The sequence below is a fragment of the Mobula hypostoma genome, unplaced genomic scaffold (genome assembly GCF_963921235.1).
Source record: "Mobula hypostoma unplaced genomic scaffold, sMobHyp1.1 scaffold_36, whole genome shotgun sequence".
Taxonomy (NCBI): Eukaryota; Metazoa; Chordata; class Chondrichthyes; order Myliobatiformes; family Myliobatidae; genus Mobula; species Mobula hypostoma.
In genome coordinates this window covers 6431020-6452509 of record NW_026948187.1, presented here as the reverse complement: position 1 = coordinate 6452509, position 21490 = coordinate 6431020, and the positions used below count along the sequence as shown (strand labels likewise).

At 53.0% G+C, this 21490-nt stretch overlaps 1 protein-coding gene across 1 annotated transcript in view; it reads right to left on the bottom strand.

Annotated features, from left to right (window-relative positions):
- LOC134341567 (adaptin ear-binding coat-associated protein 1-like) overlaps positions 1-15881 on the bottom strand; it is a 28179-nt gene extending 12298 nt beyond the window's left edge. The window contains exons 1-4 of the mRNA XM_063039432.1: positions 15656-15881; positions 7450-7554; positions 4733-4814; positions 3133-3241 (exon numbers count right to left, since the gene is read on the bottom strand). Coding sequence (XP_062895502.1) covers positions 3133-3241; positions 4733-4814; positions 7450-7554; positions 15656-15881 — 522 coding nt within the window. The remainder of the gene's footprint in view (positions 1-3132; positions 3242-4732; positions 4815-7449; positions 7555-15655) is intronic.
- Between the last annotated feature and the right edge of the window lie 5609 nt (positions 15882-21490).

Below are 21490 nucleotides of genomic sequence, written 5' to 3'. Positions count from 1 at the left end.
CAGTGTATCTCTCTCCACCACTGACTCAGGCAGTGCATTCCACGCACCAACCACTCTCTGAGTGAAAATCATTCCTCTAATATCCCCTGTGAACTTCCCACCCCTTACCTTAAAGCCATGTCCTCTTGTATTGAACAGTGGTGCCCTGCGGAAGAGGCGCTGGCTATCCACTCTATCTATTCCTCTTATTATCTTGTACACCTCTATCATGTCTCCTCTCATCCTCCTTCTCTCCCAAAGAGTAAAGCCCTAGCTCCCTTAATCTCTGATCATAATGCATACTCTCTAAACCAGGCAGCATCCTGGTAAATTTCCTCTGTACCCTTTCCAATGCTTCCACATCCTTCCTATAGTGAGGCGACCAGAACTGGACACAGTACTCCAAGTGTGGCCTAACCAGAGTTTTATAGAGCTGCATCATTACCTCGCGACTCTTAAACTCTATCCCTCGACTTATGAAAGCTAACACCCCGTAAGCTTTCTTAACTACCCTATCCACCTGTGAGGCAACTTTCAGGGATCTGCGGAAGAAGCTTCTCAACATTGAGAAGGAAGTTACCATCGCGGGCAGTAAACTTTTTAAAAAAAAGGCTCAGGGAACTCAGCCTTCACCCTGCCTCTCCTGCGGCTGGCTCCTGGACTTCCTATCAGGGTCACCGGTAGGTGGTAAGAGTGGGCTCCCTCACCTCTGCCCCTCTGACTCTCAACACAGGAGCCCCTCAGGGCTGTGTCCTAAGTCCCCTATCTTTGCTCTCTGTATACCCCATGACCGTGTCGCCACCCACAGCTCCAATCTGCTGATTAAGTTTGCCGACGACACTACACTGGTTGGCCTAGTCTCAAACGATAACGAGGAAGCCTACAGAGAAGTCATCACCCTGAGAAAGCAGCCTCTCCCTCAACGTCGCGAAGACAAAGGAGCTGGTTGTGGACTACAGGAGTCGTGGGGTAACGATGCAGCTCTATAAAACTCTGGTGAGGCCACACTTGGAGTACTGTGTCCAGTTCCGGTCGCCTCACTATAGGAAGGATGCAGAAGCATTGGAAAGGGTACAGAGGAGATTTACCAGGATGCTGCCTGGTTCAGAGAGGAAAGTGCGATCATGTTTGCTGTTGTGTGCTGGGGCAGCAGGCTGAGGGTAGCAGACACCAACAGAATCAACAAACTCATCCGTAAGGCCAGTGATGTTGTGGGGATGGAACTGGACTCTCTGACGGTGGTGTCTGAAAAGAGGATGATGTCTAAGTTGCATGCCATCTTGGTCAATGTCTCCCATCCACTACATAATGTACTGGTTGGGCACAGGAGTACATTCAGCCAGAGACTCATTCCACCGAGACGCAGCACAGAGCGTCATAGGAAGTCATTCCTGCCTGTGGCCATCAAACTTTACAACTCCTCCCTTGGAGGGTCAGACACCCTGAGCCAATAGGCTGGTCCTGGACTTATCTCCTGGCATAATTTGCGTATTACTATTTAACTATTTATGGTTCTATGACTATTTATTATTTATGGTGCAGAGAGTGGTGTGGACAGCCCAGAGCATCCGTAGACGTGAACTTCCCACGGTTCAGGACATTTACAGGGACGGGTGCGTAAAAAGGGCCCGGAGGGTCATTGGGGACCTGAGTCACCCCCAACCACAAACTGTTCCAGCTGCTACCATCCGGGAAACGGTACCGCAGCGTAAAAACCAGGACCGACAGGCTCCGGGACAGCTTCTCCCACCAGGCCACCAGACTGATTAACTCACGTTGACATAATTGTACCTCTATGTTGTACTGATTTAGATTAAGATTATGAGGACACACAGTCCTCTTTTATTGTCATTTAGTAATGCATGCATTAAGAAATGATAGAAATTGTTCCTCCAGATTGTCCTGTTGTACGTACCATTTACGACAAATTGCTAGTAAGTTGCAGTGGGTACATTTCGACGGAGAGGTAACGTAAAGGTCTTTACCCCTCGTGTAGGTGAAGGATGTAAGAGACAAAGTCAGTTCAATATTTGCTTTTAAAAACTGCATCGGTTCTGTGGGGTCACACTGCTGCGCGGTTTGAAGAGAAGGTGGGCTGGTAGGTTATTCCGAGAACCCGCACGCTTCCGTCTCTCCAGGTGATCCCGGACAGCCTCGGTGACGTTCGATGATGTCGGGACCAGTGCCATCGGAAGCCAAGTCACTAATCTCGGGTGCGTTAGGACGTTTTCTCACAGTCCTGCGTGTCACAGCAATGTTAGGCCACGAGGCGAGGGGGACAGAATTAGGCCATTCGGCCCGTCGGTCTGGTCTACTATCCCTCTCGACCCCGTTCTCCTGCGCTCGCCCCGTGACCTTTGATGCCCAGGCTAACCAAACACCTGTCCGAGCCTCGTTGATGTACCTGCCCCGACCGCTTCCCCCGGCAGCTCCTTCCACAGACGGACCACCCTCTGGGTGAATAAGCTGTCTGTTAAAAATCTCTCTCCCCCTCTCACCTTAACCCTGTGCCCTCTGGTTCTCGATTCCCTGACCCTGGGGGGAAAGGTCTGTGCACGTTCACCCTATCCGTGCCCCTCGTGGGTTTACACACCTCTGTAAGGTCACCCCCTACGCTCCAAGGAATAAGGCCCCGACCTCTCTCCGTAACTCAGTCCCTCGAGACCCGGCGACATTCTCGTAAATCTCCCTCCGCACTCGTTCCAGCTCAGCGGCATCAGGGCGACCAAAACCGAACACCGTACTCCCAGCCGACGTCTCACACAACTGGGACGTGTCCCCCCCCGACTCCCGTACTGCGCGCCCTGACTGACGACGGCCGGCCCGTCGAACGCTCTCTCCCGCCACCCCCCTTCTCGTTCCTTCGTTAACATGCCATGCCGTGCGACGGGGGGGGCGTGGGGTGACGATCGTGGTTTTCCAATGACCGCGATCGTCCTTGGCGAATTTTTTCTGCACGAGCAAGTTTACCATCGGCAGCTTCTGGGCAGTGACTTCGCAAGACGGGCGACTCCCCCCCCCTCGGCCCTAGTCGAAACTCTCGGAGACTGTCCGCCTGGCGCCAGTGGTCGCCTAACCGGGACTCGCGGTCTACACCCGCCGCCCGCGCCAGAGACGCAGCTCCACCACCCCCCCCCCCCAGCCACGACCTACCTCGATGTGGAGTTCGATCGTCTCTCCTTCCTTGAAGCCCAGGTCCAAACTGGGCTCGGCCTCGGCCTCCTTGCCCCTCGCAGGGGACCCCGAGGCCCCCCTCAGCGACCTGTCGGATGGGGGGGGAAACGAAAGCTTGAGGAGGAGGGGCAGAGCAAGGCCACTCGGCCCGTCGCGGCTGGGTTACTATCCCTCTCAACCCCGCGACCTTTGACGTCCTGGCTAATCCAGAACCCGTCGACCTCCGCTTTAAATACTCCCAACGACTCGTCCTCCACGGCCGCGAATTCCACAGACTCACCCACCCTCCGGATAAAGAAATTCCTCCCCATCTCCGTTCTGAATGGGACGTCCCTCTGTTCTGAGGCTGTGTCCTCTGGGATTATAAGACCCTCCCTCTCTCTTTCTCTCTCCCACACGTCTTCTCTCTGCTTCTCCTTCCTCCCTTAACTATTTCCCCCTCTCTCTCTCACACTCTCTCTGCCTCTGTCTGTCTCTCTGCCTCTGTCTGTCTCTCTCTGGTCTCTCTCTCCGTCTGTCTCTCTCTCTGTCTCACTCTCTCACACTCTATCTCTCTCTCTGTCCCTCTTCCCCCTCTCTCTCTCACACTCTCTCTCTCTCTGTCTGTCTCTCTCTGGTCTCTCTCTCTGTCTGTCTCTCTCTCTGTCTCACTCTCTCACACTCTATCGCTCTCTCTGTCCCTCTTCCCCCTCTCTCTCTCACACTCTCTCTCTCTCTGGTCTCTCTCTCTGTCTGTCTCTCTCTCTGTCTCACTCTCTCACACTCTATCTCTCTCTCTGTCCCTCTTCCCCCTCTCTCTCTCACACTCTCTCTCTTTCTGTCTGTCCCTCTCTGGTCTCTCTCTCTGTTTGTCTCTCTCTGGTCTCTCTCTCTGTCTGTCTCTCTCTCTGTCTCACTCTCTCACACTCTATCTCTCTCTCTGTCCCTCTTCCCCCTCTCTCTCTCACACTCCCTCTGTCTCTGTCTGTCTGTCTCTCTGTCTGTCTCTCTCTGGTCTCTGTCTGTCACTCTCTCTGTCTCTCTCGTTGTCTCTCTCTCTCTCACACACTCTCTCTGTCTCTGTCTGTCCCTCTCTGGTCTCTCTGTCTCTGTCTGTCTCTCTCTCTCTCTCTCTGTCTGTCACTCTCTCTGTCTCACTCTCTCACACTCTATCTCTCCCTCTGTCCCTCTTCCCCCTCTCTCTCTCACACTCTCTCTGTCTCTGTCTGTCTCTCTCTCTGTCTGTCTCTCTCTGGTCTCTCTTTCTGTCTGTCTCTCTCTCTGTCTCACTCTCTCACACTCTATCTCTCTCTCTGTCCCTCTTCTCCTCTCTCTCTCACACTCTCTCTCTCTCTGTCTGTCTCTCTCTCTCTCACACACACTCTCTCTGTCTCTCTCTCTCTCTCTCTGTCTGTCACTCTCTCTCTCACACACACTCTCTCTGTCTCTGTCTGTCTCTCTGGTCTCTCTGTCTCACTCTCTCTATCTCTCCCACACGTCCACTCTCTCCAGGCCTTTCAGAAGTTTTCCCTCCCCTGCCCTTCTCACCCACGCACCCCCAGGCAACTCCCCCCTCGCCGCTCCTCCTCGGCCGACCTACCTGAAGTGGTCCTGAAGGGCCACGTTGAAATCGAAGGCATCCCCCCGATCGCTGAACCCCACTCCGATGAAGGCCGTCCGGCCTGGGAGAGAGGGGAGGGATGGGGGTGGGGGAGAGAGAAAAACGAATGAGTCGTCCCAGTTGTACGAGACGCCGGCAAGGCCGCGCTGGGAGTACGGTGCTCGGTTTCGGTCGCCCCCGCTGTGGGAAAGATGCCGCTGAGCTGGAAAGAGTGCGGAGGGAGATTCACGAGGATGTCGCCGGGACTCGAGGGACTGAGTTACGGAAAGAGGTCGGGCAGGTTGGGACTTTATTCCTTGGAGCACAGGGGTGACCTTACAGAGGTGTGTAAAACCACGAGGGGCACGGACAGGGTGAACGTGCACGGACTTTTCCCCCCAGGGTCGGGGAATCGAGAACCAGAGGGCACAGGGTTTAAGGTGAGAGAGGAGGAGAGAGATTTAATAGGGACCCGAGGGGCAACTTTTTCACCCAGAGGGTGGTCCATCTGTGGAAGGAGCTGCCGGGGGAAATGGTCGAGGCAAGTACATTAACGACATTCGGACAGGGACACGGACAGGAGAGGTTTAGAGGGATACGGTGGTCCGTCTGTGGACAGGGACACGGATAGGGAAGGATTAGAGGGATACGGTGGTCCGTCTGTGGACAGGGACACGGATAGGGAAGGTTTAGAGGGATACGGTGGTCCGTCTGTGGACAGGGACACGGACAGGAGAGGTTTAGAGGGATACGGTGGTCCGTCTGTGGACAGGGACACGGACAGGAGAGGTTTAGAGGGATACGGTGGTCCGTCTGTGGACAGGGACACGGACAGGAGAGGTTTAGAGGGATACGGTGGTCCGTCTGTGGACAGGGACACGGACCGGAGAGGTTTAGAGGGATACGGTGGTCCGTCTGTGGACAGGGACACGGACAGGAGAGGTTTAGAGGGATACGGTGGTCCGTCTGTGGACAGGGACACGGACAGGAGAGGTTTAGAGGGATACGGTGGTCCGTCTGTGGACAGGGACACGGATAGGAGAGGTTTAGAGTGATACGGTGGTCCGTCTGTGGACAGGGATGCGGACAGGAGAGGTTTAGAGGGATACGGTGGTCCGTCTGTGGACAGGGACACGGACCGGAGAGGTTTAGAGGGATACGGTGGTCCGTCTGTGGACAGGGACACGGACAGGAGAGGTTTAGAGGGATACGGTGGTCCGTCTGTGGACAGGGACACGGACAGGAGAGGTTTAGAGGGATACGGTGGTCCGTCTGTGGAAGGAGCTGCCGGGGGAAGTGGTCGAGGCAGGTACATTAACGACACTGGGACAGGGACACGGATAGGAGAGGTTTGGAGCAGGGTGTGTCAACCGGGGTTCTGAGAGAGAGACCGTAGTTGGAAGAATAAAACATAGTTTCTCGAACTCCGTTCAACCCCAGCGCTCGCGTTGCTGGGGAGCGAAAGAGCCGTCACCAATCTCGTCAGGCGTCTGTGAGCGCTGTATTGCCCGGAGGGGCGGACGGTCGGGTGATAACCAGTGAGCACCGTATTGCACGGAGGGCAGGCAGAGCCTTGAGTTCATTTTCGGACGTGACGTCAGCCCCTCCCTCCCGAATTCCACCCACCCCGCCAAACCTCCCCTTACCCGCAGCCGGCTGACATCTGGGAGCCAAAAAGCTACCGGTGCAGTAGGAAATTGGAGGGAAGCTTTCATCCGGAAGAAAAAAAATTAAATCGCAATTTCGGCCTCGCAGGAATTCATCCGGTTTGCCCGATGAGGTTTTAAAATTTTTGAAGGGGAGAGGAAGAGATCAATTTCAAGAAAGGTAAGCAAAACTTAACGAGGAATTCTGCAGATGCTGGAAATTCAAGCAACACACATCAAAGTTGCTGGTGAACGCAGCAGGCCAGGCAGCATCTCTAGGAAGAGGTACAGTCGACGTTTCGGGCCGAGACCCTTCGTCAGGACTAACTGAAGGAAGAGCTAGTAAGAGATCTGAAAGTGGGAGGATTATGGGGAGATCCAAAATGATAGGAGAAGACAGGAGGGGGAGGGATGGAGCCAAGAGCTGGACAGGTGATTGGCAAAAGGGGATATGAGAGGATCATGGGGCAGGAGGCCCATGCTTAACTACCTGGTTTTTTTTTTGCTTCCAAGAAAGGTCGGCCAAAAGGTCATTCTCTGCTCGAAAGAGCGTTGGCAATTTTTTTGCCGGGGGGAATGTTGGTACCTACTGATCACGCTGAGATACGGGGAGCTGTAGATTCACTAATTTTTTACGCCGGGGTTTCCCGGCCTGGAAAATCAAGAGTTCCTTCCGGGGCAAAAGAGGTTGGGAGAGGCCGGGTTAGAGGGGACGGGACAAACAGGGGCAGAGGGGGATCACCTTGAATGGGTGTGCGGGACGGCACAGGGAAGAGGGGTCGATGGGCCTGGCTCCCTGCTGTGAAATTAGGCGGCCGACGGCCTGCTACGCCAACTGGAAGGCACCGGAATAGAACAGGCGAACGGCCAGCTCGACCCGGCAACGTCGCCCTCCCTAATATCGAGGATTTAATTCCCCCTCCCTCCTTCTGACTTACTTTTCCTCCCTTTCACTCATACACACACTCTCTCTCTCTCATCCTCTCAGTCTGCCTGTCTCTCTTTCCGTCCTTCTCTATCTCCCTCCGTCTCTCTCTCTTTCTCCCCCCCCCTCCTTCCCTCCTTCCCTACCAGTTCCATCCTGGATGCGGAGCACAAAGTAACGGCTCGAGTCTGTGACGCTCTCCAGCGCGATCCCGGGGTACGTGTCGATGGGGGCTTCGGCGAACAGTTCCCCTGTGTCACAGAGAGAGCAGGCGGTCAGCGGGAGGGCCGGAGTGGGGTGGGGGAGGTAATGGGGGGGCGGGAGAGGCGGCTGCTCCCCCCCCGGGTGTAACCAGGCTCTCTCCGCGCCCCTCCCCCACTCGTCCCCGCGCACGCCTCGCCGATCGACCCTCCGGTGGGGAGGGGGCCTGTCGTCACCCCAGGGGACGGACAGCGGGGAAACCCCGCCACGATCGGCCTCCGACCTCCCTCCCCCGACCCTCTTCCACCTGCGCCACCCTCCCCTCGGAGACCCCTGGCCCCCTCGCAGTCAAAAGGGACGACGGGGGGGGGAGGGGAAGGAAGGGTCACGGGAGGAGGGAGTTTTGTTTAACGTTAAAATTATTATTAATAGGCATCCGTTAGTGTCGTGAGACCACGGATTTGCGCCTTGGAAGGTCTCCAGGGCACAGGCCTGGGGAAGGGTTGTACGGAAGACCAGCAGTTGCCCGTACTGCAAGTCTCCCCTCTCCACGCCACCGATGTTGTCCAAGGGAAGGGCACTAGGACCCATACGGTGTCGTCGCAGAGCAATGTGTGGTCAAGTGCCTTGCTCAAGGGACACAACACGCTGCCTCAGCCGAGGCTCGAACTGGCGACCTTCAGATCACTAGACCGACACCTTAACCACTTGGCCACGCGCCAACACTATTATTAATAAAATTACTATTAATAGCAATATAAAAAAGCTAACAAGTAAACTGCTTATTAAACATATGTGTATGCACGTATAATATATATTACTATTTATATAAATAAGTAGGTATATAAATATTGTCGGGTCGGTGCTGCCCTCCAGTGGCAGGCTGGTGGTATTACAAGCTGGGCGGCCGGGAACTCTGAAACTCGGTCTAAAATTTGTCTTCTTGTGCGAACTGTGTTTGTTTTCATCTTTTCCTTCTCGTTGTTTCAGATGTTTTCTGCAGCTGGGCCCCCGAGGAACGAACTGCACTCAGCCCATAACCCTCCATTCCTTTCCTGTCCATATATCTGTCCAATTTAACTTCAAACGACAGCACCGAACCTGCCTCGACCACTTCTCGTTCCACACAGCCACCACTCTCTGAGTGAAGAAGTTCCCCCTCGTGTTACCCCTAAACTTTTGCCCCCTAACTCTCAACTTATGTCCTCTTGTTTGAATCTCCCCCACTCTCAATGGAAAAAGCCTATCCACGTCAACTCTATCTATCCCCCTCATAATTTCAAACACCTCTATCAAGTCCCCCCTCAACCTTCTACGCTCCTAACTTGTTCAACCTTTCTCTGTAACTTAGGAGATGAAACCCAGGCAACATTTTAGTAAATCTTCTCTGTACTCTCTCAATTTTATTGACATCTTTCCTTTAATTCGGTGACCAGAATTGCACACAATACTCCAAATTTGTCCTTATCAATGCCTTGTACAATTCCAACATTACATCCCAACTCCTATACTCAATGCTCTGATTTATAAAGGCCAGCATACCAAAAGCTTTCTTCACCACCCTATCCACATGAGATTCCACCTTCAGGGAACTATGCACCATTATTCCTAGATCGCTCTGTTCTACTGCATTCTTCAATGCCCTACCATTTACCATTTAAAAACCCTTAATTTTTATATTTATATCGATGCACCGTAGAAAGCATTCTTCTAGGGTGCATCACAACCTGGTCTGGAAGTTGTCCTGTCCAAGACCGGAAGAAGCTGCAGAAGATCGTGAACACGGCCCAGCACATCACACAAACCAATCTTCCGTCCGTGGACTCACTTTACACCGCACGCTGTCGGAGCAGTGCCGCCAGGATAATCAAGGACACGACCCACCCAGCCAATACACATTGCCCCGCGCTCTCGCGTCCGTCTCCATCAAATCAGGATTGTGCACGGTCCCCGACCTGACAGATAACGGGTATTCATCACCGGAGAGGCCGCGCGCCATCTTCTCCCCTGGGTACAGAACATAGCAAAAATGAGACAACGTTTTCCAGGACCATACTCGAGGGCCCGTAAGTAGGTCAACAAAACGAAGACCGTCGTCCTCGACCTCAAGGGATAGCCACGGCGACGATATGGTTAGTAAAGAAACGAAGAAGTAAGGGCCCAAACTTATGAAACAGTCTGTGGCGCAAAGTTGGACCTCACTGGTCAGTCGGTCGTCCACCATCGACCTCCTCCGACCGTCGCCGCCCTTCGGACCCTCGCTCCGAGTCCGCCCCGTCCGGCGGGCTACCGACTCCCTCCATTCGCGTCTTCTCCCCGGCCGAAGACCGCGAAAAGTCTCCTTCCTGATCCACAGGGCGGAGCAACAAAATCCTGGTTGGCCAACGTGCACAACCACAGTCCTGTTATCTCCAGCCACAACCCAAACATTGCTGCTACAGAGAAACCGCTATTCCCTCAGCAGTGAAACAGTACAGCGAAGCCATTTCGCTAGCAGTGAATCCCCGCAGCGTGTTACATAATATAAATATAAATTATGGGAAGTTCACGTCGACAGATGCGCCGGGCTGTCAGCGCCACTCTCTGCAGGGTCCTGCGATCGAGGGAGGTACGGTTCCCGTTCCAGGCCGTGATGAAGCCAGTCAGGATGCTCTCAATTGTGCCCCTGTAGAAAGTTCCGAGGATTTCAGGGCCCACACCAAACTTCCTCGAAAAATTCGAGGTGAGAGAGACGCTGTTGTGCTTTTTTCACCACACGGCCGGTGTGTACAGACCACGCGAGATCCTCGGTGATGTTTACGCCGAGGAATTTAAAGCTGTTCACCCTCTCAACCCCCGAGCCATCGATGCCAATAGGGGTTTGCCCGTCTCCGATCCCCCTGTCGTCCACGACCAGCTCCTTCGTTCGTGCGACGTTGAGAGAGAGGCTGTTTTCTTGACGCCGCCGTGTCAGAGAGATGACTTCTTCCCCGCAGGCCACCTCGTTATCGTTTTGAGACGAGGCCGATTGCTGTAGTGCTGTCGGCAGATTTAATCAGCAGATCGGAGCTGTGGGGGGGCCGCACGGTCGTGGGGCATACAGGGAGTAGAGGAGGGGACACAGTAGGCAGTCCTGATAAGCGTGAGGAACTAAGATGCAGATTTCTAGCAATGGGTGGGCGGCCGGAGATAGGAAAGGAGGTGTAAGGCTCTCCTTCTCTCCGCTAGCCTGCAGGTCACCCTTGGGGAAGGTTTAAGCCAAAACTAACTCAGCTAGCTAAACTCCCCCACCCCCCTGCCCGATCAAACCACTTCGCCAAGAACAATCATGGTTGCCTCTGTCACATGACACGGCGCACAGTGATGATGTCGTGCCCCGCGGAGAATAATGATGATGATTACAGATTTGTAGTCCTGGTAGAGTTCTAAGTTGCTTTCTCTTTCTTGCAAATACCTAATGTGTCACTTAATTAAACAGCAGTTTGAACATAGAACATAGAATAGTACAGCACATTACAGGCCCTTCGGCCCACAATGTTGTGCCGACCCTCAAACCCTGCCTCCCATATAAGCCCCCACCTTAAATTCCTCCATATACCTGTCTAGTTGTCTCTTAAACTTCACTCGTGTATCTGCCTCCACCACCGACTCAGGCAGTGCATTCCACACACCAACCACTCTCTGAGTAAAAAACCGTCCTCTAATATCCCCCTTGAACTTCCCACCCCTTACCTTAAAGCCATGTCCTCTTGTATTGAGCAGTGGTGCCCTGGGGAAGAGGCGCTGGCTATCCACTCTATCTATTCCTCTTATTATCTTGTACACCTCTATCATGTCTCCTCTCATCCTCCTTCTCTCCAAAGAGTAAAGCCCTAGCTCCCTTAATCTCTGATCATAATGCATACTCTCTAAACCAGGCAGCATCCTGGTAAATCTCCTTGGTACCCTTTCCAAAGCTTCCACATCCTTCCTATAGTGTGGTGACCAGAACTGGACACAGTACTCCAAGTGTGGCCTCACCAGAGTTTTATAGAGCTGCATCATTACCTCGCAACTCTTAAACTCTATTCCTCGACTTCTGAAGACTAACACCCCATAAACTTTCTTAAGTTTTGGCTTCTTAAAACCTTCTGAACAACCTCCAGGAAACTTCTGGGGCGGCCGATCAACTGAGCCAAGACGCACTGGTCGCAATGGGTCCCAATTAACCGGAATCGGCTGTATACTACCAATTGAATCAAATCTGATCAAATGTAATTATCATTCGAGCACATGTGGGCACAGCTGATCGAGACAAAGTGCAAAACGTACACAGCACATTCAAGACAGCGACAAAAAAGGTCATGCAAAAGACTCATATATTGTATAGCTCCCATAGTGTATTACTTTATGTATAGCAAAATCGTAAAATAATTATACGAAAAATGTATAAAACTAAAAGTAATTGTCATTATATTACACGCAAACACGAGGAAATCTGCAGATGCTGGAATTTCAAGCAACACACATCAAAATTGCTGGTGAACACAGCAGGCCAGGCAGCATCCAGCCCTCCACATCCTTCCTATGGTGGAAGATTACAAATACCTGAGGATACGAATCGACAATAAACTGGACTGGTCTAAGAACACTGAGGCTGTCTACAAGAAGGGTCAGAGACGCCTCTATTTCCTGAGGAGACTGAGGTCCTTTAACATCTGCCGGACGATGCTGAGGATGTTCTACGAGTCTGTGGTGGCCAGTGGGATCATGTTTACTGTTGTGTGCTGGGGCAGCAGGCTGAGTGTAGCAGACACCAACAGAATCAACAAACTCATCCGTAAGGTCAGTGATGTTGTGGGGATGGAACTGGACTCTCTGACGGTGGTGTCTGAAAAGAGGATGCTGTCCAAGTTGCATGCCATCTTGGACAATGTCTCCCACCCACTACATAATGTACTGCAAACAACAGGAATTCTGCAGATGCTGGAAATTCAAGCAACATACATCAAAGTTGCTGGTGAACGCAGCAGGCTGTCTACAAGAAGCGTCAGAGCCGTCTCTATTTCCTGAGGAGACTGAGGTCCTTTAACATCTGCCGGACGATGCTGAGGATGTTCTACGAGTCTGTGGTGGCCAGTGCGATCATGTTTGCTGTTGTGTGCTGGGGCAGCAGGCTGAGGGTAGCAGACACCAACAGAATCAACAAACTCATTGGTAAGGCCAGTGATGTTGTGGGGATGGAACTGAACTCTCTGACGGCGGCGTCTGAAAAGAGGATGCTGTCCAAGTTGCATGCCATCTTGGACAATGTCTCCCATCCACTACATAATGTACTGGGTGGGCACAGGAGTACATTCAGCCAGAGACTCATTCCACCGAGATGCAGCACAGAGCGTCATAGGAAGTCATTCCTGCCTGTGGCCATCAAACTTTACAACTCCTCCCTTGGAGGGTCAGACACCCTGAGCCAATAGGCTGGTCCTGGACTTATTTCCTGGCATAATTTACATATTACTATTTAACTATTTATGGTTTTATATTGCTATATTTATACTATATTCTTGGTTGGTGCAACTGTAACGAAACCCAGTTTCCCTCGGGATCAATAAAGTATGCCTATCAACCTATCTATCCATCTATCTCTTTATCTATCTATCTATCTATCTATCCATCTATCTCTCTATCTATCTATCCATCTATCTCTCTATCCATCTATCTATCTAACTATCTATCTATCTGTCTAACTATCTATCTATCTATCTGTCTGTCCATCTATCTCTCTATTTATCTGTCTGTCTATCAGTCTGTCTATTTATTTATCTGTCTATTTCTCTACCTATATCGATCTCATTCGCAACTCATCCGTAAGGCCAGTGATGTCGTGGGGATGGAACTGGACTCTCTGACGGTGGTGTCTGAAAAGATGATGCTGTCTAAGTTGCATGCCATCTTGGACAATGTCTCCCATCCACTACATAACGTACTGGTTGGGCACAGGAGTACATTCAGCCAGAGACTCATTCCACCGAGATGCAACACAGAGCGTCATAGGAAGTCATTCCTGCCTGTGGCCATCAAACTTTACAACTCCTCCCTTGGAGGGTCAGACACCCTGAGCCAATAGGCTGGTCCTCGACTTGTTTCCTGGCATAATTTACATATTACTATTTAATTATTTATGGTTTTATTACTATTTATTATTTATGGTGCAGCTGTAACGAAAACCAATTTCCCCCGGGATCAATAAAGTATGACTATAGACTATGACTATGACTATGGTATCTATAGGAAGAGGTACAGCCGACGTTTCGGGCCGGGACCCTTCGTCAGGACAAACTGGAGGAAGAGTTAGTAGGCGATTTGGAAGTGGGAGGGGGAGGGGGAGATCCAAAATGATAGGAGAAGACAGGAAGGGGAGGGATAGAGCCAAGAGCTGGCCATGAAAATTGACTTCTCAAACTTCCGCTGATGCCCCATCTGTTATTTATTTATATACACACATTCTTTCTCTCACTCTCCTTTTTCTCCCTCTGTCCCTCTCACTATACCCCTTGCCCATCCTCTGGGATCCCCCCCCCCCACCCCGCTTGTCTTTCTCCCCGGACCTCCTGTCCCATAATCTTCTCATATCCCTTTTGCCAATCACCTGTCCAGCTCTTGGCTCCATCCCTCCCCCTCCTGTCTTCTCCTATCATTTTGGATCTCCCCCCACCCCTCCAACTTTCAAATCCCTTACTCACTCTTCCTTCAGTTAGTCCTGACGAAGGGTCTCGGCCCGAAACGTCGACTGTACCTCTTCCTAGAGATGCTGCCTGGCCTGCTGCGTTCACCAGCAACTTTGATGTGTGTTGCTTGTCATTATATTATACACAGGAAGGCAAATGCAGTGTTCGCATTCATTCCCAGAGGACGAGAACAGGAAAGCAAGGAGGCAAGGTTGAAACTTTATAAGGCACTGGGGAGGCCCGACTTGGGAGTACTCTGAGCAGTTTTGCGCCCCTGATCCCAGAAAGGATGTGTTGAAACCAGGCAGGGTCCAGAGCAGGTTCACGAGAAATATGCCAGGGAGGAAAGGGTTAACACGGGAGGAGCATTTCTGTTGGCTCCGGGCCCGAACTCGCTGGAGTTTAGAAGAGTACGAGCTGGACGATCTCATTGAAACCTGGCCTCGACAGAGTGGATGTGGAGAGGATGTTTCCGATAGTGGGGGAGTCTCGGACCAGAGGACACAGATAGAGTGGACGTGGAGAGGATGTTTCCGATAGTGGGGGAGTCTAGGACCAGAGGACACAGATAGAGTGGATGTGGAGAGGATGATTTCAATAGTGGGGGAGTCTAGGACCAGAGGGCACAGATAGAGTGGATGTGGAGAGGATGTTTCCTGTAGTGGGGGAGTCTCGGACCAGAGGACACAGATAGAGTGGATGTGGAGAGGATGTTTCCTGTAGTGGGGGAGTCTCGGACCAGAGGACACAGATAGAGTGGATGTGGAGAGGATATTTCCTGTAGTGGGGGAGTCTCGGACCAGAGGGCACAGATAGAGTGGATGTGGAGAGGATGTTTCCTGTAGTGGGGGAGTCTCAGACCAGAGGACACAGATAGAGTGGATGTGGAGAGGATGTTTCCTGTAGTGGGGGAGTCTAGGACCAGAGGACACAGATAGAGTGGATGTGGAGAGGATGTTTCCTGTAGTGGGGGAGTCTCAGACCAGAGGACACAGATAGAGTGGATGTGGAGAGGATATTTCCTGTAGTGGGGGAGTCTAGGACCAGAGGACACAGCCTCAGACTGGAGGGGCATCCATTTAGAACGGAGATGAGGAGTAGGGTGGGTGAATCTGTGGAACTTGTTACTGGAGACGGCTGTGGTATTCAGGCTTGGAGAAGCCAGAAAGAGTGAGAACGATTCAACTTCCTTCCTTCAACGAGTCGGGAGCTACAGGTGATTTGAAAGTGTCGGCGATCGCCTTGAATGTCCCAATGATGACGAAGATTTGTAGGGCAGATACACCTGCCCCCTCGACTACGCCGCGCGCACATCCCAACCAGAACGCGGAGCGGGGGAGGGAGGGAGGAGGGAGGAGGGAGGGGAGAGATTCCCGTTGCCCGTTCCCCCTGCCAGAGACCAACGCCCACCGTACACGACCGCCCCTCCCTCCCAGCGCGGGGGGATTATGGGTCAGACACTCACCGGTCATCCTGTCCTCCAGCCGGACGCAGACCAGGTCCCCCCTGCCGGTCATCCGCAGGCGGCCCGTCCAGTCGGGCCGGTCCAGGTTCCAGTCCGAGGCCCTGTGGGCCGGGGAGAGGCTGTCACGAAGGGGCGCTCGAGCTCTCCTCCCGTCTCCCAACGCCCCACTGCCCCTTCCCTCTCTCCTGTAGCCCCGCCCCCCCAGAGTAGCCCCTCGTTCTCCCATTGTAACCCCGCCACTCGAAGAATAGCCCCTCCCTCTCCCCCTTGTAGCCCCGCCCCTCTCAGAGTAGCCCCTCCCTCTACCTTGTAGCCCCGCCCCTCTCAGAATAGCCCCTCCCTCTCTCCTGTGGCCCCGCCCCTCTCAGAGTAGCCCCTCCCACTCCCATTGTAGCCCCGCCCCTCTCAGAGTAGCCCCTCCCTCTCCCATTGTAGCCCCTCCCCTCTCAGAGTAGCCCCTCGCTCTCCCTTGTAGCCCCTCCCTCTCCCTTGTAGCCCCGCCCCTCTCAGAGTAGCCCCTCCCTCTCCCATTGTAGCCCCGCCCCTCTCAGAGTAGCCCCTCGCTCTCCCTTGTAGCCCCGCCCCTCCCTCTCTCCTTGTGGCCCCGCCCCTCTCAGAGTAGCCCCTCCCTCTCCCCCTGTAGCCCCGCCCCTCGCAGTGTAGCCCCTCCCTCTCCCCTTGTAGCCCCGCCCCTCTCAGAGTAGCCCCTCCCTCTCCTTTGTAGCCCCGCCCCTCTCAGAGTAGCCCCTCCCTCTCCCCCTGTAGCCCCGCCCCTCTCAGAGTAGCCCCTCCCTCTCCCCCTGTAGCCCCGCCCCTCGCAGAGTAGCCCCTCCCTCTCCCCCTGTAGCCCCGCCCCTCCCTCTCCTCCTGTAGCCCCGCCCCTCTCAGAGTAGCCCCGCCCTCTCCCCTTGTAGCCCCGCCCCTCTCAGAGTAGCCCCTCCCTCTCCCCTTGTAGCCCCGCCCCTCTCAGAGTAGCCCCTCGCTCTCCCCTTGTAGCCCCGCCCCCCCTCTCCTTGTATCCCCGCCCCTAGCAGAGTAGCCCCTCCCTCTCCCCTTGTAGCCCCGCCCCTCTCAGAGTAGCCCCTCCCTCTCCCCTTGTAGCCCCGCCCCTCGCAGAGTAGCCCCACCCTCTCCCCCATAGCCCCGCCCCCTCTGCGCATCCCCTCCCCTGTCTGCATAGCCCCGCCCATCTCCCGTAGCTCCTCCCATCTCTGTGCAGCCACTCCGCCCTCCCCTCTATGTACTGCTCCCCCCTCCGGTCCTGTGGGTCGACTCCACCCCCCCTCCCTGTGTAGCCCTTCCACGTCCTCGCACACAGAGCCCCCACCCCCGGGTAGAACCTCCCTCGAGGTTCGGCTCCTCCCCTCCTCGCCACTCCCTCCTCCCTTCACGCTTCAATTCTACCTTTCCGCCGTAGCTCCTCCCCTTCCTTTCTCTGTCCCGTTCCCTCCATCTCCCTCTCTCCCCCTCCATCTGTCAGTCATCCTCTCCCCTTCTCCCTCTCCTATCTCTCCCTTATTCCCCTTCTCTCTCTCCCTCGCCCCTATCTCTCCCGCTCCTCTATCTCCCTCTATTTCCCTCTCCCTCTCTCTATCTCTCCCTTTTTCTCCCTCTATCTCTCCCTCCCTTTCCTGCTCCCTCTCCCTCGCCAGACTCTCCCCTCCATTATAACACCCTACTGCACAGGCGCAGATTCACCGCATTTGGCCCATCGATTCTCCTCCGCCAATCCAACGCGGCTAATTCATCCTCCGAGTGGTTTACCCCAAGCCAGGCCCCACCGGTGCCTTAACTAAATCCTCGACATTAAATATTCGATTCGACTCTTCTTGAAACGAGCTGGCCTTCCCCACCACCGACTGGGCCAAATTAGGGACTTCTGCACAAGGACTCCAGTCCCTTAGCACCTCAGACTTCTGAATTTTCTCGCTGCCTATAACACAGTCTACACCTTTATTCCTTCCTCCAAACTGCATGACCATACATTTTTATATTTATATCGATGCACCGTAGAAAGCATTCTTCTAGGGTGCATCACAACCTGGTCTGGAAGTTGTCCTGTCCAAGACCGGAAGAAGCTGCAGAAGATCGTGAACACGGCCCAGCACATCACACAAACCAATCTTCCGTCCGTGGACTCACTTTACACCGCACGCTGTCGGAGCAGTGCCGCCAGGATAATCAAGGACACGACCCACCCAGCCAATACACATTGCCCCGCGCTCTCGCGTCCGTCTCCATCAAATCAGGATTGTGCACGGTCCCCGACCTGACAGATAACGGGTATTCATCACCGGAGAGGCCGCGCGCCATCTTCTCCCCTGGGTACAGAACATAGCAAAAATGAGACAACGTTTTCCAGGACCATACTCGAGGGCCCGTAAGTAGGTCAACAAAACGAAGACCGTCGTCCTCGACCTCAAGGGATAGCCACGGCGACGATATGGTTAGTAAAGAAACGAAGAAGTAAGGGCCCAAACTTATGAAACAGTCTGTGGCGCAAAGTTGGACCTCACTGGTCAGTCGGTCGTCCACCATCGACCTCCTCCGACCGTCGCCGCCCTTCGGACCCTCGCTCCGAGTCCGCCCCGTCCGGCGGGCTACCGACTCCCTCCATTCGCGTCTTCTCCCCGGCCGAAGACCGCGAAAAGTCTCCTTCCTGATCCACAGGGCGGAGCAACAAAATCCTGGTTGGCCAACGTGCACAACCACAGTCCTGTTATCTCCAGCCACAACCCAAACATTGCTGCTACAGAGAAACCGCTATTCCCTCAGCAGTGAAACAGTACAGCGAAGCCATTTCGCTAGCAGTGAATCCCCGCAGCGTGTTACATAATATAAATATAAATTATGGGAAGTTCACGTCGACAGATGCGCCGGGCTGTCAGCGCCACTCTCTGCAGGGTCCTGCGATCGAGGGAGGTACGGTTCCCGTTCCAGGCCGTGATGAAGCCAGTCAGGATGCTCTCAATTGTGCCCCTGTAGAAAGTTCCGAGGATTTCAGGGCCCACACCAAACTTCCTCGAAAAATTCGAGGTGAGAGAGACGCTGTTGTGCTTTTTTCACCACACGGCCGGTGTGTACAGACCACGCGAGATCCTCGGTGATGTTTACGCCGAGGAATTTAAAGCTGTTCACCCTCTCAACCCCCGAGCCATCGATGCCAATAGGGGTTTGCCCGTCTCCGATCCCCCTGTCGTCCACGACCAGCTCCTTCGTTCGTGCGACGTTGAGAGAGAGGCTGTTTTCTTGACGCCGCCGTGTCAGAGAGATGACTTCTTCCCCGCAGGCCACCTCGTTATCGTTTTGAGACGAGGCCGATTGCTGTAGTGCTGTCGGCAGATTTAATCAGCAGATCGGAGCTGTGGGGGGGCCGCACGGTCGTGGGGCATACAGGGAGTAGAGGAGGGGACACAGTAGGCAGTCCTGATAAGCGTGAGGAACTAAGATGCAGATTTCTAGCAATGGGTGGGCGGCCGGAGATAGGAAAGGAGGTGTAAGGCTCTCCTTCTCTCCGCTAGCCTGCAGGTCACCCTTGGGGAAGGTTTAAGCCAAAACTAACTCAGCTAGCTAAACTCCCCCACCCCCCTGCCCGATCAAACCACTTCGCCAAGAACAATCATGGTTGCCTCTGTCACATGACACGGCGCACAGTGATGATGTCGTGCCCCGCGGAGAATAATGATGATGATTACAGATTTGTAGTCCTGGTAGAGTTCTAAGTTGCTTTCTCTTTCTTGCAAATACCTAATGTGTCACTTAATTAAACAGCAGTTTGAACATAGAACATAGAATAGTACAGCACATTACAGGCCCTTCGGCCCACAATGTTGTGCCGACCCTCAAACCCTGCCTCCCATATAAGCCCCCACCTTAAATTCCTCCATATACCTGTCTAGTTGTCTCTTAAACTTCACTCGTGTATCTGCCTCCACCACCGACTCAGGCAGTGCATTCCACACACCAACCACTCTCTGAGTAAAAAACCGTCCTCTAATATCCCCCTTGAACTTCCCACCCCTTACCTTAAAGCCATGTCCTCTTGTATTGAGCAGTGGTGCCCTGGGGAAGAGGCGCTGGCTATCCACTCTATCTATTCCTCTTATTATCTTGTACACCTCTATCATGTCTCCTCTCATCCTCCTTCTCTCCAAAGAGTAAAGCCCTAGCTCCCTTAATCTCTGATCATAATGCATACTCTCTAAACCAGGCAGCATCCTGGTAAATCTCCTTGGTACCCTTTCCAAAGCTTCCACATCCTTCCTATAGTGTGGTGACCAGAACTGGACACAGTACTCCAAGTGTGGCCTCACCAGAGTTTTATAGAGCTGCATCATTACCTCGCAACTCTTAAACTCTATTCCTCGACTTCTGAAGACTAACACCCCATAAACTTTCTTAAGTTTTGGCTTCTTAAAACCTTCTGAACAACCTCCAGGAAACTTCTGGGGCGGCCGATCAACTGAGCCAAGACGCACTGGTCGCAATGGGTCCCAATTAACCGGAATCGGCTGTATACTACCAATTGAATCAAATCTGATCAAATGTAATTATCATTCGAGCACATGTGGGCACAGCTGATCGAGACAAAGTGCAAAACGTACACAGCACATTCAAGACAGCGACAAAAAAGGTCATGCAAAAGACTCATATATTGTATAGCTCCCATAGTGTATTACTTTATGTATAGCAAAATCGTAAAATAATTATACGAAAAATGTATAAAACTAAAAGTAATTGTCATTATATTACACGCAAACACGAGGAAATCTGCAGATGCTGGAATTTCAAGCAACACACATCAAAATTGCTGGTGAACACAGCAGGCCAGGCAGCATCCAGCCCTCCACATCCTTCCTATGGTGGAAGATTACAAATACCTGAGGATACGAATCGACAATAAACTGGACTGGTCTAAGAACACTGAGGCTGTCTACAAGAAGGGTCAGAGACGCCTCTATTTCCTGAGGAGACTGAGGTCCTTTAACATCTGCCGGACGATGCTGAGGATGTTCTACGAGTCTGTGGTGGCCAGTGGGATCATGTTTACTGTTGTGTGCTGGGGCAGCAGGCTGAGTGTAGCAGACACCAACAGAATCAACAAACTCATCCGTAAGGTCAGTGATGTTGTGGGGATGGAACTGGACTCTCTGACGGTGGTGTCTGAAAAGAGGATGCTGTCCAAGTTGCATGCCATCTTGGACAATGTCTCCCACCCACTACATAATGTACTGCAAACAACAGGAATTCTGCAGATGCTGGAAATTCAAGCAACATACATCAAAGTTGCTGGTGAACGCAGCAGGCTGTCTACAAGAAGCGTCAGAGCCGTCTCTATTTCCTGAGGAGACTGAGGTCCTTTAACATCTGCCGGACGATGCTGAGGATGTTCTACGAGTCTGTGGTGGCCAGTGCGATCATGTTTGCTGTTGTGTGCTGGGGCAGCAGGCTGAGGGTAGCAGACACCAACAGAATCAACAAACTCATTGGTAAGGCCAGTGATGTTGTGGGGATGGAACTGAACTCTCTGACGGCGGCGTCTGAAAAGAGGATGCTGTCCAAGTTGCATGCCATCTTGGACAATGTCTCCCATCCACTACATAATGTACTGGGTGGGCACAGGAGTACATTCAGCCAGAGACTCATTCCACCGAGATGCAGCACAGAGCGTCATAGGAAGTCATTCCTGCCTGTGGCCATCAAACTTTACAACTCCTCCCTTGGAGGGTCAGACACCCTGAGCCAATAGGCTGGTCCTGGACTTATTTCCTGGCATAATTTACATATTACTATTTAACTATTTATGGTTTTATATTGCTATATTTATACTATATT